General features: G+C 40.2%; 2 protein-coding genes across 6 annotated transcripts in view; one reads left to right on the top strand and one right to left on the bottom strand.

The window, feature by feature from the left end:
• LOC148330133 (VPS10 domain-containing receptor SorCS1-like) overlaps positions 1-615 on the bottom strand; it is a 93039-nt gene extending 92424 nt beyond the window's left edge. The window contains exon 1 of one of the 4 annotated variants that reach the window (XM_088304830.1): positions 517-615. Coding sequence is in view for 1 of the 4 variants with exons in the window: in XM_088304829.1 (XP_088160955.1) it covers positions 357-385 (29 nt within the window). In the remaining 3 variants the exon portion in view is untranslated. Of the gene's footprint in view, positions 1-356; positions 497-516 lie in introns of those variants that run through there. The other 3 variants (XM_088304828.1, XM_088304831.1, XM_088304829.1) reach the window with 3 other exon arrangements.
• add3b (adducin 3 (gamma) b) lies at positions 486-16441 on the top strand. 2 transcript variants are annotated; one of them, XM_088304833.1, is made up of 15 exons: positions 486-891; positions 1806-2047; positions 4082-4226; positions 5324-5475; positions 7419-7499; positions 8133-8282; positions 8478-8621; positions 9423-9521; positions 9629-9802; positions 10901-11167; positions 12483-12599; positions 13159-13248; positions 13342-13465; positions 14415-14510; positions 14720-16441. In XM_088304833.1, exons 2-15 carry the CDS (start codon positions 1859-1861, stop codon positions 14944-14946), a joined length of 2055 nt encoding a protein of 684 aa, XP_088160959.1. In that variant the 5' UTR covers positions 486-891; positions 1806-1858; the 3' UTR covers positions 14947-16441. The 2 variants fall into 2 exon arrangements, with proteins under 2 accessions (XP_088160959.1, XP_088160960.1); XM_088304834.1 differs by lacking the exons at positions 486-891; positions 1806-2047 and adding an exon at positions 3789-3914.
• The last annotated feature ends 1197 nt before the right edge of the window (positions 16442-17638 follow it).

A 17638-nucleotide genomic window follows, 5' to 3' on the forward strand; every position in this document is an offset into this window, starting at 1 on the left:
ATATATTCCACTAATTAGTATCAGTGAGTACTCAAAGAAGAAATACGCGTACCGATATCGTCTGGAAATAAACGACATTTAGCATCCCCAAAACCAACTTTCGTGAAGTCATTTGAATGTATTTCTAAAACATAGGCTGAATGCGAAAAAAAAAACACTTTTTTGCCATAATGTCACGACGGACAGACAGACAGACAGGCAGGCAGTTAGATAGATAGACAGATAGATAGATAGATAGATAGATAGATAGATAGATAGATAGATAGATAGATAGATAGATAGATAGATAGATAGATAGATAGATAGATAGATAGATTTTTACACATCTCTGTACTTTACTAAAGACGACTGAGTACTTTTCCTGCTTGTGAGTCAGTGTTATCATGAGCTCTGCTTATTTGCGTGATGAAGAGGCGGGAGTCAATGAATCACACAACCAGATGGAGAGAAGAAATCTTCCTGAAAATGACTTTAAAACAAAAACTAGAACTCGGACCTTGGACTAGTTAGCCGTACCTCGCTTCTGGACTTAGACTGCGCTACATCACAGCGTGGAAATGGCGTGGCCGCCATTTGTTCGTGGTTTCCGAGGAGGCCTCGTGGGTGGATGAAGTCAGGTCACGTGGTCACTTTTCCCTTTTTTTCTTCCCCCACTCACACCCACCCATCCACATCCTCACCCACCCTCCCCGCCGACCTCCCTCCGTCTCTCCGCTACGCGCGGACGCCACTCGCCTCCTTCTGGATCATAGAGTGCGCAATGTATCCACAACAGGACTAAAATCCACCCGGCTTACTTTTGTCCATCTTTTTGAGGTGTACTCTTTTTTTCTGTGCGTTGTTGGAGTCAAAGGGAGAATTGGACTCCACGCTGTCCGGAGAACTCTTGAGGTAACTTTTTTGGAAAGCGTTCTCGCGGTTGGTTAGCTTCTTGCTTTTCTACTTTGACTTCATAGTGGTTCTAGTCATAAATATTAACGAGTGTGTCACAAAACGTCGCTAATGCTAGGCAGCAGAGTTTTATTTTGCTTGGAGAACTACTTAATGTGTGAAATAGTCGTAGTTGTGATGTGTGTATTCGTGTATATCCCTCCGCCCCCACATCCAGGTAGCCCCAAAGGTGCTAACTGCTATTCAAAGTAGCTCCTTCACAAAAAAGAAAAAAAGAGCTTTTGTTTACTGTTAACGACTCCTGGCTTAAGAATGCAGAAAGCTTTTCCTCCCACTCTTTATTTGTTCAAATGGGGAAAAAGTGATGGAGAGTGTTGAGAAATCCAAGGGAAAGTATGATGATCACTTCCATTTTGCGGTGCTCTTGTTTCCCAACTTTTATCTAGCAAGGCAAACACAAGGCATACTTCCAAACACAAAAATAAATAAACAAACAGTAAATGATATACCGTCTGCATTCCACAGGAACAGCATTTGGTTGTTCTGCCTGTCATAATACACCACTCGCATAGAAAGTAAAAATCACAAATATTTGTTGAAAACATTGTGAGGAAATCGGTATATATATAAACGGTCAAGGTTTAAAATCTGGGCTCCCTGTGTGATGTTTGTATGCAATCCTAATCAAGATTGGTAGTAGTCATGGATACATAAATAATTTTCTTACAAATGAACTGAAACTGGCTAATTTCCTGCAACACACCTGATGATCTCTCACTGCACACTAATATGGTTGGAAATTACTGGTTTAAATCCCAGTTATTACATGAGTCACCAATGCGCCTGTTGCCTTGACAGCCTGACTGAAAAAGCTGCCTTATCTTTTTTTTTTTTTTTTTTTGTACCATTGTCAGATTCAAGAGGAAGTGTAGGAGGCGGCTGGTGGTAAAAGAGGCTCAGCTGGAAGATGAGTCTGGTGGAGGTGAGGCAGTTGGCGGGCTCGCTGACCCTGTCCCTGTCCAGCAATGACAACAAGGAACACTACTGCGAGAGAGACGCGGACAGCCTCCGCGGCCGGGCCATGTCTCCGGACCTGATGCAAGACTTCAACATGATGGAGCAGAAGAAGAGGGTCACGCACATCCTGCAGAGTCCAGTATGTAGTCCGTAAAGAGTGTGAAACCCATTTTACCTACTGGTTACAACATTAGGTACACCTTGCACTTTGTCTAAATGGATTCAATACATCTTCATCCATCCATTTTCTCTACTGCTGGTCAAAAGGCAGATGTCAATCGCAGGAGATAGGTAGATAACCTAAGGGCCTCTGGTAGAAAGCAAAAAAATACAGGAAAAGCCTACTAGAATATCACTCCAGTATCTGAAACGCTTTCCCTCACGGGGGTCGCAGGAATGCTGGAGCCTCTGCCAGCTGTCTTTGGGCAGGAGGCGAGGTACACCCCGAACTCGTTGCCAGCCAATCACAAGGCACACAAAGACGAACAACCATCCGCGCTCACACTCTCACCTAGGGACAATTTAGAGTGTCCACGCATGTTTTTGGAATGTGGGAGGAAACCAAAGTACCCGGAGGAAACCCACGCAGGCACGGGCGGAACATGCACACTCCACACAGGAAGGCCGGAGCTGGAATCGAACCCTGCACCTCTGAACTCTGAGGCCACTCTCAGGCACACTTTAAATGGTGGCAAAAGTGTGCTGATTCCCATTTAATTTAATTTATGTTTGAATTTGAGTAGTTAATTCTGAACACAACCTCCTGCTATTACATACTAGCGTGCACAAACTTGATCTCAGTTGTTTATCTTTACACCCCCTGTAAAGAAAAAAATAGATTTTGTTGTGCAGGTAATTTGTCGCATTATTGATGGAAAAGTTTTGAAATGGTTCATCGTGGTCTCATTTTTATATATAAAAACTGGCATTTGAACTGGAGTGTGTAGACTATATATACTTTAGATTTATTAATCCCTTGAGGATAATTAAAATGTCCCATTTTACATACACATATTTGTAATATAGAGGCAAACAAAGTACAAACGCAGATCTGGATCTAGGAAGAATTCAAAGAGGTTTAAATCTAATCTTAACAGGAAGAAAAAACTGATGATTAAAGATGTTGCAAAGTGGAACGTATAACATTGGCAGTGAACAATTGTATGAGAGTATTCATATGCATGATATTGCACATTAAAAGTCATATTTGTAAAATGAGAACAATGTGAGAGGAATAAATATGGATCATAATTTAAACAATTAGTATCTGATACAAGTTCCCAGCTGTCTTCGGGCAGTAGGCGGAGTCCACCCTAAATTGATTGCCAGCCAATTGCAGGACACACAAAGATGAACAACCATTCACACTCACACCTAAGGACAATTTAGAGTGTTCACTTCACCTACCAAGCATGTCTTTGCAACGTAGGAAGAAACTGGAGCACCTGGAGAGAAAAAAAACACACAGGCACGGGGAGAACATGCAAACTCCCCACAGGAAGGCCAGAGCCTAGGATTGAACCACATCATACAGAGAGGAGAGTCAAATATTTTCATTGTGTAGCTAAATTAGGTCATCAAAATATTAGACGCACTCCTCCGCTAATGCTGCAGTGCATTTCCGCCCGTGAGAACATTTCATCCAGCCTGCTGTGCAATTATAAAAAAGTTGCGCCGTTTATTTTATTTTATTGTTTTAAGTCGTCAATCAGTGTACAATGAAAAGCTAAAATGCATCATAAGATTCAATTAAACTCCGTTAAATGTCGCATTGGGATAGAAGATAGAAAAGAAGCTCAGCAGCTCAGTTCAAGGAGGCACAGTCAACACATGCCAGCGGAGTGCATAGAAATAAGTCGAGCCCACACTCCTCTGCGATTGCGTAACGGCTCCTAACAAGTGGAACTTATCTCATCGCCATGGTTACGGCGCTCGGCTAAAGCAGAATGCTGGCGCTGGGCTGACAAACACCGTGCGGCTCGGAGATTCGCAGGCTCCCCTGGAAGGTGAGAAAGTAAAAGTCAGACTTAAATAACAGCACCACTGGCCCCTGCGGCACTCGCACAAAGAGGTTTTTCTGGATTTGTGACTTGTAATAAGAAGCGCGTATAAATGAGCTGCCGGGATTACAGAGCTTCAACACACAGTGTAATAACTCCTCTTTGCTTTGCAGGTGTTCAAAGATGAGCTGGAAGGGCTGATTCAGGACCAGATGACCAAGGGCAACAACCCCACAGGTCTCCTGGCCCTGAGGCAGATAGCTGACCTGGTCATGGCCAGCACGGTGGGAGGGGCCGGGCCTTTGACGTCACCCATCAGTAAGTGCTTGTGTGCGCGAGATGAATCTTCGTGTTCTTGTCAATCTGAAACAGCAGAAAAGTTGTGGCGGGCATTGTCAATGTGTCCATTAAGCAACCCGCATGACCGCTCGAGCGGGTGAATCGCAGCAGTTTGGAATGCTAATTGTATTAGCCTAACCTCTGGACGCAGCATTTGCTGGCAATTGTTTTTATTGACTTTTATTGCGGAAGAAGTCAGAATGTCAGCATTTATACAAACTAGTTATAGACATAATAAGCCATCAATTTTCTCGAATTGATCATTTAATTTTCTCCTCAATACATTTGCTAGTCCCTTAATAATTGTGATGACTGCAGGCCGTTATCATGATTGAATTTCCAAGAATATTTTTAAGTGTATGAAGTAGTAGAGCAGCTAACATTCATCTGATGCTCCTCCTACAGCACAAGCAGTCCAGATGTGTTTTACTTGAGTTGCACTCAAAGGCCCAGAAGAAGCGTAATCCGTTTAATGTTCCTCAAGAGAGCAACTCCATTTGACGCAGTTTTCAATACACATGCGTAGCCGTCCAGCCAAAATATACACATGCACAGTTAAAACTCAAAGCGATGGTGTTGAAGCAACATTGGGAAGTTCAAATGCACTTCAGCGATGCTTAGAAGTCTGCTATCCATATTGTTTTCTGGAAACTTTTTTGGGAATGGAGATATCTTTGTTTTCCCTGTCACACCCCCTCACCCCCCCCTCCCTTTTTTTTTTTGCCTGCGGGCCTCATCCTTTAATGTGGGCTTCTTCCAGCTGAGATCTCCCTGTTTGTCTTTAAGTTAAACGCGTTAATGTTAAGAAAATTACTGTGAAGTCAAACTGGGCTTTGCCCTTTTAAAAAGCTTAAGTGCCGAAAAGTGATGGCATCGTTAAATGTCCTTATATGGCCGCGCCGTCCAAAATATCCTCACTGGGAATTTTCGGAAAGCCTTTTTTAAGGTTCACATGCTCCCCGAGGGAGGCTTTAACTTTAGCAGCGATGAAGGCAAAGCCTGTAAACATCCTTGTTATGTCTGAAAGTGTGGTTAAATACAAACTCCTTACAGGATGATGTGTTGTCCCGTTGCAGGCTTGGGAATGGTGTCTCCCATCAATGACTTGTATGCGGGCGAGTCGCCATCCTTTGCCAAAGGCGAGAAGTCGAGCCGCTGCAAGCTGGCCAGCCTCTACAGGCTCGTTGACCTTTTCAGCTGGGCTCGTTTCACCAGTTCCTACATCACCGTGAGTGTTGACATCCTGTGCACGTCTCTCTGTCTTCATGAGACGTTCTCCAGCTCCACCCTGAAGGCTAAAAGGGAGATGCGACTTTCTTTAGTGCGTGCAAGCTTCCCAAAAGAAAAAAAAAAATAACTGGGGGGCCCACAGTAAATCACGACTAACCATGTTTTGCCGTTACAATATAATAGTATCAGGTGACATCAGTGATATACTGTCACATTATCTTTGTAAATGTAGAAATGATTGCCTAATGTGTAGTCTTCCTCTATACAAAACATTAAAAGGGCAAAATAAGGGGAATGTTTTTTTCCCCTTAAAATTCAGAACATCATCTTCATATTCCATAAAAATGTTGTGCTTCTCAAATAGTGGGGCCCCCCCCTGCGATGCTGAGGGGGCGTGTGTGACCCTGGGGAATATGCTTTTTTTCCGCTGTACTACACTAAAGTGTAATTGCACATCCACTCCAGTAGTTGGCAGTGGCGCGCTCATTGTTTATTGTGCGCCGCAAGTATTAACTCTACGGAGTAGTTTTGTTTCGTAACGAAAATGCTATCATTTATAGTTGCGGCAGAAAGTGGGTGCTGGGGTGTGGGGCGCGAATTGATTTCTTCTTACTAGGGGGGGTGGCGTAACAGAAAAAATTGAGAAGCACTACACTAAATGACTTACTTTAGTGGGGTGCGGTTCTGTCTCAGGCCATTTCCTCTTGATGATCTTTTGCTATTGATAACCATAGTATCACATGTCAAAATGGGTATTGTGTCGCATTATCTTTTCTATACAAATAAGAAATGGAAAAATGAAACAGCTGTCCTCCTTATTAGATGTATAAAACAATTTAGGATTGCACGTTTTTTTGTTTTTTTTTTGACTTGATAAAAGATCTCTGACATTTTTAGTCAAAACAAATAAAGCAAAAAAAAAAACAGCACACTTAACATCCACTTCGAATGCTCCTCTTGAAGTTACGGTTTTTGAGGGGGCAGTTCTGAGCTTTCGTTACCATGGTGACCAGCGGCGTAGCTCGGATGTTGCAGCTGGGGGAGTAGTTATTTGTAGCCAAACAGATCTGAGTCTGAAGGGAAAGGCATGCAAAAAAAAAAAAGAAAGCGGAGAATAATAGACTTCACTTGTGGAGGAAGAACTCCAGTGGCAATTAGTGGAGCTGATCTGTGTTTATTGCGCATGCAGTGGACACATCGCCGGACACAAATGTCCCCTAACTCCATGCTAACAATTTAACCAAATGTTAATGGGAAAGGACATTTGTAGCGTTGTAATTTGGCACAGTGCAGAACGGCTGGCTCCCAGCCATATATTTGGAAATACCAACAGAAGAAAAATTTACTTGGTTGTTTAATTTCAAACTTAATGGGGGCGGGCAAGCACTCCAGAGAGGCTACCATTTTGTTACAACTTAAAAAGTCAAATCCATCCCATAATATTAAGAAACGTTAGTAAAGTTTTCTCTCATAGAAATAACATCAGAAAACATTGCAATTTATTTTTCAAGGGGAAAAAAAATCAACACCATCAGAAGACGGATTTGCCACCACAGACATTGAATTGCCATTAATGTTTCAAAATGTTTAACGTCTTATCCCTCAGAACTGATAGAATATCGATGTATGTAACTGAATTAATTATTAATTCTTTGATGAACACACATGTCACGATGTGGAACCCCAAATGTAAATCTCTCTTTTCAAAGGCATCAGTGTATTTTGCACGTTGTTAATTACTTGACCCTCAGACTGCAACTTTAGTAATATTTTACTGCGGCGTACCCGAAGAAATATTCCAGCATCACCCAATAACATTTGTGAGCACATAAAAGACTGTTTACTCATCCTAAGAAATAATTAATGCTTTCTGAATTTCAAATGCTTTGCCGCCATTTAACCAGAATGAGATTAGCATTTTTAATTACATTTTCATCTCAGGTGCGTGTCAACAAAGAGCAGGAACATATTCTGATCAGTCCAAGAGGTCTATCTTTTGCAGAGGTCACCGCAGCAACTTTGGTAAGTGAATAGGATTTGTATTTCGGGTATTGACTAATTAATTGAATATTTTATAAAGAGTGAAGTGTGAGATATTGGTCGGCCCTCACCAGACATTTCATTAGGTCCATAAGTGCAGTACAAGGCGATTCAAAACGGACAAGAGCTGTATCATGAATTTGGCCTTCACAAAGTTTTTAAAATTTCCCATTTTAAAACAGTTCCCAGCTCTCTTAATAAAAACGTCTCCCTTTGATTTTTGCTTTCACTCTGATTCACATGTCTGGCAAATGCAGAGTACGGCTTTTGTTACCATGAAAACCGAGCATTTGATGAAGTGATCAGCTACTCATTGTTGCCAACTTAGCAACTTTGTTGCCATATTATTTTTCCAAAAATATAAAGTAGCAACATATCCAGCATTTGTATATATTGTCTGCCACTATATTGACTGTTCATTGCTGCTTTATTAGGGATTTAAAAAAAAAATTGATTTTCTTTTTAATGTCATCTGCGACCACACCAGGCCCCGCCTCTTAAAGGCACATCCATGCATCTAACACAGACACTATAATACAAGCATTAAATAAGCATTAAATAAGTCAAATTTCTAAAATATGTATTGAATTGTTTTACACTGACATTTGGGTTCAGGTGAAAGTTAACATGATCGGTGACGTCGTGGACCAGGGCTCTACCGACTTGGGCATCGACCACTTTGGATTCGCTCCCCACGCCGCCATCTACGCCATGCGGCCCGACTTGAAATGCATCGTCCACGTCCACACGCCCGCCACAGCTGCCGTAAGTCGCCGCGGGCTACGCCGCCTCTTAAAGACTTACCGCGATGCTCTCTAATGCAGTTTTGCTGTAAACTTTAAAGCCAGGCTGTATAATTCACAGCATGCGACTAACATGACTGGAACGGCTTTTTATGTGACAGCACAAACGTGTCTGTGTTTAGACGCGGTGGCGCTAACTGTTTATCTATGCCAACAGGTGTCCTCCATGAAGTGTGGAATACTGCCCATTTCCCAGGAGGCCTTGCTCCTTGGAGACGTGAGCTGCTTCCGTTACCATGGCAGCCTGGATAATAAAGAGGAGAAGGTGGAGTTTCAGAAAGCTCTGGGCCCTACTGCCAAGGTACTGTCAAGTTGAGAGACTTTATTAGTGAAAGGGGCTTTTTCGCAGCTTTCAACAGCTGCTTTACCTCTCTAGTCACACCAGGTACACCTGCACCATCTAATGAGATCCATTACAAAGAGCTCTATTGAGAATTCTGCCTTTTGGCTCCCTTATTTTTCTTGCAGTGAGTTTAATTATTCGCTGCTGCAAACTGGAATATTACACATGTCATAGGAAGTGATTATTTGTGAGACAGCTCTTTTATGATCCAATCTGAGTTTTATCTCATAGATACTCACTCATTTTCATAAAATAAGTTATTCTCATAATATTAAAAAAAATATATTTTTATTATTAAGAGACCTTTTCTAGCTTTTTTGTTTTAAATTTTAAAATTACCTCATGTATTTCAAGACATTATTCTAATGTTATAAAAAAATAGTAAATCACTAGCATAAATGTCTAGTTACAAACCAAACATTTTTTGGTTTCCACAATTTTTTTGTCATTAAGAAAAAAATAATATTACAAGCCTAAAGGTGTAATATAATTTTTACACTCTTAAGAACACTTTATTTTTGTTGTATTATTAAGACTTACTTTGTGGAGTCCTAATATCACAACCTTAACGTCTAGTGTGTCATAACACACCAAGTTATTATCTTTGTGCTACAGCTCTCATATTGAAGCTCTTTAGACTGTGTAGGTGTTCCTAATGAAACATCCGGCTTCTTGAATTTTTCAGAATGCCAGCACATGCCCAAGTGTCTATATGCATTGCTGCAATTGTATTTAAAGAATTTCTGTTGCACATTCCAGGTGATGATCCTAAGGAACCATGGGCTGCTTGCATTGGGAGAAACCATAGAGGAAGCCTTCCACTATATGCACCACTCACAGCAAGCGTGTGAAATCCAGGTACAGTGACTGGCATCATTACAGAGCAGTGAGCGAAGTATTTGGACTACTTCTGCGACATGTCATCAGCGTTTTAATGAGCTCATTGTGGTCTGGCTTGCATTTAGGTGCAGGCTTTGGCGTGCTCTGGCGGCGTGGACAACCTGCTGCTGCTGGACAAGGAGAAGTTCAAACCTCTTACACAGGGAGTGGCCGCTGCCGGGGTGCCCGTCAGCGACGACTTCAAGTGGAAAGTGGGCGAGGCCGAGTTTGAGTCTCTGATGAGGATGCTGGACAACCTTGTGAGTGACACTTTCAGCGAGTATATTTGATACCATCTAATGGTAGGTTCCATCGGCACCAGCGTGTTAGTGACGGACAGCTGAGGCAGTTGAGTGGGATGCAGCTCCACCAGCCGTCCGCCCACCTTCGCAGGCGTAGGCACCAGATGTCAACGCCAACAGTGGGGGGAAGGAGCCGCTCTAAATGACCTCACAGTCACTTAACGGACTAGATTTAGCGTGCCCACGTGGGATTTAGTGACTGCTAAAAAGACTTGTCAATGCTGTCAGCACAGTAACAGCTCAGGTGGCTTGAAGATAGTGTTACATTTTGTAGCATGAAGATGATTTTTCACTGTAGATGTGGAGATTATATACCATCTCCAAAATTGTAACTGTTAAAGCTTAAATTAGGAGAGCAACTCCATATTTTCCAGCTATAGTTGTAATGGCCAAAAGGACATGACGAAGGAGCAGAGAATATTACGAGAATAACGTGGCAATATTTCAAGGTAAATGTTATTTAATGTCTTAATCATCAACCTTAAATCTCCAAACATTGGGATTTATTTTTCTTTTTTAAAATACTTTATGTGATATTATGACTTTTCTAAAAACAATAATTTAATAACATTAAAAAATTTTTCTTTACATACAAGTTTAATGGGAAAAGATAACAATTTACAAGCTTAAACATTTATTTTATCATTAAAATTCTAAATAATAATATTCTGGTAATATTACAACTGTATTTTCATATCAGAAAAAGTATTGATTTTCTTGTGAAATGATACAGAAAAAAATACTTTTTTATTATCAAAATACAACTTTATTTTAACTTTATGATTAAGTGTCATAAAATCACATTTTGTCTCAAAATCATCATTTCAAAAGCATAAATATCTGGTTACATTGTGTAGACAAGGTTTTTCTCATCACTTTAGTTTGACAATATTATTACATTATAAAACAAAATAAGTTTCTCATTAAATTAAGATTTGTTTTTAATGATAATTTTCCTCCTATTTAGAAATAGATATGAATATATAAAACTCAGTTTACTTATTAAAAGCCTTGTGGGAATAACTAGCCAAGGTTCAACTTCCTTTTTTTCTGCAGGGCTACAGAACAGGCCACTCGTACAGAAACCCCATCGTCCGCGAAAAGCCACGATCCAAGAACGATGTGGAAATCCCCGCCACGGTGTCCGCTATCCCCTCGGACGACGACGGCGAGGTGGCCGGCCTACGTAGCCCCTTTAAGTTTATGGCGCAGAGGCAGCAGCGGGAGCGGACGCGCTGGCTCACCTCGCCCAACAGTTACTTGAGGGTGAACGTGCCAGAATGCTCGCCCAGCGGAGACGTCAGCCCTAGGACCAAAACGATGGTGAGTTCAGTCGACATGCATACCTTTTCAACTAAGGGTTTTGAGCACGATGAAGCAGTGGGTAGCACGTTTGCCTCACAGTTGAGAGGTTCTAGGTTTGAGTTTTGGCTCAGGCCTTGGGCATTGCATGTTGAGGTACTTGACAGCTACTCTTACTCGGTTGAAATATGAATGTGAGTCAAATGTTACGCGTTCCCGTACAAAGACGCCCCCCCCAGTCCAAAAATACCAACAATGTCCCATTCAGAATGTTAAATGAAAAGATCCTCTCTGCCTCCAAAAAAGCCCATTCGACATAGAAAATAAAAGAAGCATCTTCCCTCAAGCTTCCCAAGCTTACGTTTTTGTAAAAGCCTTTCAGGCAATGAGTTCTGCACATTCGACAGTCCTTGAATGAACTCTGGTTGTTTTAGTCAAGGATTATGCTCAGTTATATTTCTGTCAACTCGATTTAAGTTTCTTGTTAGGAGCCTTCTATTTTGTGAAGTTAATTCACATCAATTCCTATGAATACCATCATTCTTGTTAATTACCATGGAAAGTTTTCAACTTTGAAAATTCCTTGGGAGAAAAGTCTTACTGGAATGCCTGCCTAAACAAATAAGTTTTCAGAGCCTATTTTAAAAAATTTCCACAATATGGAGGGTAGCAGACTGCGCGGTTCTATCACCTCTACTTTTTAATCTCATGTGAGGGATATTAAGTAAAAGGCAAGTCAGCACACCGCATTGACATAACAGGACAATAAATTGACTTTGACTCTGCAAAGGATGGAGGAGCTTGACAATTGAGAATTGCAATAGTCAAGGTGTGAGGAAACAAAGGCAGGTGAATCAGACAAAGGTGTGAATGTGCTGTGTAAGTGGTTGTCAACCAGTCCATTGTGTACTCTGCCCCTCACTCAAAAGTGGAATAGATAACAGCTTCCAGCAAAACTCAACAGGAGAAGCTTGATAGAAACTGAACGAATGAGGTCTTTTGGATTAGCCTGCCATCTTGTGGATAACTGGAGAAATGCTTTCTTCTCCTCATTAGGATGAGCTGTCCACACCCTATTGGTTGGCAGCAAATCTTAGAGCGTCTTAAGACAACTAAGCTTTGAAACTCACATTCACACCGGTGCACAATTTAGAATTTTCAAGAACTAACATGCATGTTTTGGTGTGGGAGAATATGCAAACATGGAAAGCTCAGGGCTAAGATTCAAACTCAGAACTTCTCAGCTGTGAGGCAGGTCTGCAGGAAAAAATGTCTTCAAAAATAGAAAATGCGAATTACCATTGTGCAGCGTTAAAATCATTTGTTTGTCTCTCAGTGGATGAAGTCATCCGAACCGGGCAAATGCATAGGCACTCCGATTAGGATTGAAGACCCCAACCAGTTTGTGCCCCTGAACACTGACCCCACAGAAGTGCTGCACAAGAGGAACCGGGTGAGTCGTTGTGATTGCATGAGGTGCACCCAACGACATGGAATTATTGCGCAAGGCAAGCCATCGTCACTGATGCATTTTAAGATATTCTAGTTATTAAACCAAACATACAATTTGTGCCTAATAGCATAATTGCCCAAGTCATTTCTTAACATTTTTTTTAATTAAAAACAAACAAGAATCCAGTTGTCTTGATGGATAATTGAAAGTCTAAATACAAATTTTAGCAATCTCATTGCATTTTTTAATTGGTATTGTCCAAGCTAAATATGACTTTGACAGTTATGCAATTAAGCTAAAAAAATTAAAAATTAGAACACTCACAAGGAGCTGCTGAAAGCTACAACTCTGGTCCAGTTGCTCACATGTAGACTATCCAGGGAAGCCAACTCCAGCTCTGGGTGTTAAGAATTAGGCCACGCCCCTAATAGGTACATCCAATATATGAATGGAATTTCCATTCATTTCATTGAGGAAAGTTGATTTGATATTGTACTGAAATATACTCTATAAGATAAATATACTAAGTCAAATTACCACTTTAATTCTTTTCATTCAGATAAAAGAGCAGCACAGAGGCGACCAGATGACGTCGGGTCCGAAGTCCCATTTACTGGCAGGCATTGTTGTGGACACCATCCCAGGACCGGTGAGTGTATATTTATCTTTTGTTGTCGTTTTTGTTTTTTTTGTTTTTTTTTTTTGTGACGTTTTCTCCTCATTCTCTCCAATCTTCTTGTAGGCTTTCATCATGGAGGATGAGGAGCACACTCGCTCCCTTCCGCCCAATCCTTTCAACCATCTGACAGAGGAGGTGCTGCAGGAGTACAAGAGCCTGGTGGAGAGAAAGCAACTAGGCCAAGACGGTACTTACAAAAGCAAAAAAAAAAAGTCCCCCTGCTGTATTTTTTCCACTTCAAAGTGTGAGTGCACACAAGAAAGGCCTTGATTTGTAGGTTTATATGGACTTGAATCCATATACAACGAGGGTGCGCAAACTTCCTTTCTCGTTCAGAAAAATAAATGAGGATGCAAGGGCCATGATATTCTTCAACTTTCATTTCTTAAACATAAACTGCTACGTCATAGCTTTCTGTTAACCCCTACTTAGTGTTTGAGTCAAATTTGACCCATTTTTACAGCAGTAAAAGTGTCATTCTTTCACCCTAAATTGTTTTCACTTTACCTAGAGGGACCCATAAAACAAAAAATGAGCACGCTCAACCTTTTTTTTCTTGTCAGTGGTGTCACACCTTCTTGTGGTACTTTGCTGCCCTCTTGTGGGATAGGCAATTGTAACTCTCAGTCGGGGATTCTAAGAATTACTCCCGGATTTTCGGTGGTCGGTGAGTCGCAAATGGCCAGCAAGCCGTAGTTTGGACACCCCTGATCTACAACAATAAGTATAGGCAAGGCAATAAAAAATAAATGAATAAAACTTTGAAAGGCAAACAAATTTAAGACATCTAAAAGCAAAGTAGAGAAATACAAAGCAGCTTATTAAAATTACTTAAAGAACATACATTGCAAGAGCTTGATTTTATTGAAAATTTGATTATAGAAATGCTGGATCATCATCAATAATCAATTTACACTTGAGGCTCACTGCATAACAGCTAAATGCTGATGCACCATGTTTGCGCTGAACTCTTAGCTTCACTAATTGAGTTTACAAACCTCAGAATCCTACTGGGTTCATCCTCCGTGACCATTTTTTAAATGTATGTGGGACCTTAGCCATTCTACATTGTGAAAATGCATTGTAATCATAACAGATATAAACGGAATGAATGTGTAACAATGCGCTATTTCCAGAAGACGAAGACGCAACAGATGCGGATGAGATGACCACTTTCGATGGCTCCACAATCTCACTCTCCCTTTCTCCCATCATGACACCAACCAAGCTAGGTAGGCAAACAACCACACAAAGGCATTTTCCGATGTCTGTCAATGTACCGTATAAGAACGTTAGATTATATTTCCATTTCCTCTTCAAAACTCCGGACGATTATTGTTTACATTTATGATATAGCTTGGCCCTAATTTACTGTTTTGGATCGTATCAGAGTGTGTATTATTACATTCTTTTCTCCGACTGCGTTGCACCCGCCCGACAGACTCGATAGCCAACGGGAAGGACCACTTGTCTGATCCGGACGAGGACTTGAGCCTGGAGATTTCCAAGTTGAGTATGAGCGCTTCAGAATCCCTGGAAATCTCCATGAGCGCTAAAAACGAGACCCCGGAGAGTCAGAGCAAGAAGAAGAAGAAGAACAAATTCCGCACGCCTTCCTTCCTGAAGAAGAGCAAGAAGAAGGAGAAAAGCCAGGTGTCGGCGCATTAACGTCAATTCGGAATGCGAATGAGGAGTGGAAACAAGCCAAGATTTGAGCGCTTGTGTGTTTTTACAAATTGGCATTTGGAGAGACAAACTTGTGAAGCTCTGAAGATTTTCCCTTTTGCACAACTCCCTTGGAAGAATGTATGGATACGAGCGCTGCCATGGTGTAATACCGGCCACAAATATGAAGTCAACGGCCAAAAACAAGTACGAATTCTATCTTAAAGGATGTAAGCGATTATAATCTCGTGTTGCTTTGTAGCGGGGGTGGAGAATCTTGCGTTGTCGGGACAATAATGCCTTGGAAAAATATTGCCAGGTAATTCTAGTAAAACAAAAATAAATGTGAAATTTTGACTTGATTCTCAGAAATTAAAAGTTCCTTTTGTCAGAAAAAAAAGAATATATTTTGTCATGTAATATTTTGGCTTTATTCTAAATTTCATGAATCTTTTCCAATAATATGGCAAGTTTATTTTGGTGAAGTTACAAAACAAATCAACTTAATTCTGAAACAGCTTTGTCTTTTAATATTTATTGTTACGCTTGTAATATTTTGTCTTGTTTTTATACAATCAAAGGAATGAAAAGAAATTCATGTATTATTTCAACTGAGTTTTCTTAAAACTACGATTTTTTTACGACATTGATTCGTACATTTTTTTCTTCTAATACAATTATTTTGTTCTGTTTTTTTTTATTTTACCCTCATTTAAGAAAAATGTTTTTAACTTTACTCTAGTAAAATACGTTCAACTTTTAAAATTCTTAAAAAACAATACTATTTGATTCTCCCCATTTTTATTTTACCAGAATAAAATATTTTATGACATAGGAAAATAGTCATAACATTACCAGAAAAAAAGCTTAATTTCCCGCTGATTAAGTCAAAATGTTTCGAGTTTTAACATGTAACCGAATGCTCACAATATATCACAAACATTTCCTTGAGCGTGTCTTAAGTCATAATTGCAGTTTTCTAGGAAAAAGGTTCCCCAGCCCCGCTTTCTATTTTTGCTATTCCACAATTGTGTGCTGTTGTTCAAATAAAGTTTGACAATATTTACCCACTAACTCTTGTACTAAAAAAAAACATGCTGTGAGGAACTCTATGAAAGTAATAATTGTCATGTGTGCTGCTTTATTGTTCTGACGAAGTTGAACAAAGCAATGAGGTTTTTGTTGTTGATGTTGTTGTTTGCAGTACAATGTGAATGTGTCGACCCAAATGGAGCGAGTTGTTTTGTACATACGTTTTTGTTACACTAAACTATGAAAAGTTTCCAAATGTGACAGTACAATCCTAATACAGTACGTCGTTTTAACAACTTTTTATCGCAATTTTTTTTTTTTTTTTTTATATTTCACATGTTCTGAGCAGGCACTGTTTGTTTGTGTGCGGATACTATTTTGACATTATCATGCCACTTTTTGAAATATATTTGATGTTGGTAAAGATGCAAACACATCCAGTATGAAATAAAGCCTTCTGGAAACATTTGGACGTTGTATTGTTTTCATTTATATTGTAACTATTGTTGCACAATTATTTTTCTTAATTTGTGTAAAATAAAATGAAAAAAAAATCCAAATTGTTCTCTCATAACAATGACTTTTTTTTTAATAAACTCAAAAATGTAGCCCTCATAATATTTCATGTTTACTCTGGTAAAATTGCATTTTTATCCTCATATTATGACTCAGCTGTTCTAAAATGAAAAACATTCTCGTGAAATCGAGAAATTGTTTTCTCGAATTTCTTCTTTTTTTCTAATTAGGTACTGTTTGTGTGCTTCTATTTTCCATGATCATACTGTTCTTTCAAGCATATTTTATGTTGATAAATGTGTTAAGTGCTTACACATCCGGTAAGAAATATATCCTTCTACAACCATTTTGTACGACTTTTGTCTCTTGTTCATTTTTATTGATCTGTTTTCATCATATGGCCCCCGTGAAATCAAGTGTTGAGTTATAATTGGCCATGCGAGGTGGAATAATAAACCCGCAGCCATGATATGAATGGCTTGTTGTCATGGTAATCCAACTGAGAGGGGTCTGCGGAGACAAAGAAGGGATTTGGTGTCTCCAACAGGTGTTCCATTTGGTGAGTCGGGGGGTCTCTATACCTCCACCAACCCCCGCCTATGCATGAGATGACACAAGGAAGAGATGAGAAGACGTGATGCAATTAACAGTCAGCACGTATACTGTATAAGATCGCATGTTTCTGAGGTGCTTTTTGCTTGATTTCTGGCGTTCAAAAAACAAAAGTTGGGCACACTTGCGGAGGACAAAACCTGCGTTGAGAGCAGGTGATGCACGTCTGGACATTGGAGGGGGGGGTGAAAGGAGAAGGGGTGGGTGGACAAACGCCATCGCGACCTCGGGGCAAAGTGCAGCTATTGTCTTCACGACAACAACCCGACGACAAGATAACGACTGGAAAGCAGTGGACACTTCAAGAGTCCCGTTATGGGGAGATAGGTACAGGTTGGATATAAAAAGTCTACACACCCCTGTTCCAATGCTCGGTTTTTGTCATTTAAAAAAAGAAAAAACAAATCATGACCTACAATATAACTTGTACAACTAGAGAGATTTTTTTTTTTGAGAGACATAGAGGAGATCAAGATATATAATATAGATAAGGAGGCTGATAAATGTGCACAAACTCAGAGTTCACAATTAATTA

The sequence above is a fragment of the Idiotropiscis lumnitzeri genome, chromosome 9, assembly GCF_059441095.1.
Source record: "Idiotropiscis lumnitzeri isolate Australia: NSW breed Sydney's pygmy pipehorse chromosome 9, RoL_Ilum_1.0, whole genome shotgun sequence".
Lineage (NCBI taxonomy): Eukaryota > Metazoa > Chordata > Actinopteri > Syngnathiformes > Syngnathidae > Idiotropiscis > Idiotropiscis lumnitzeri.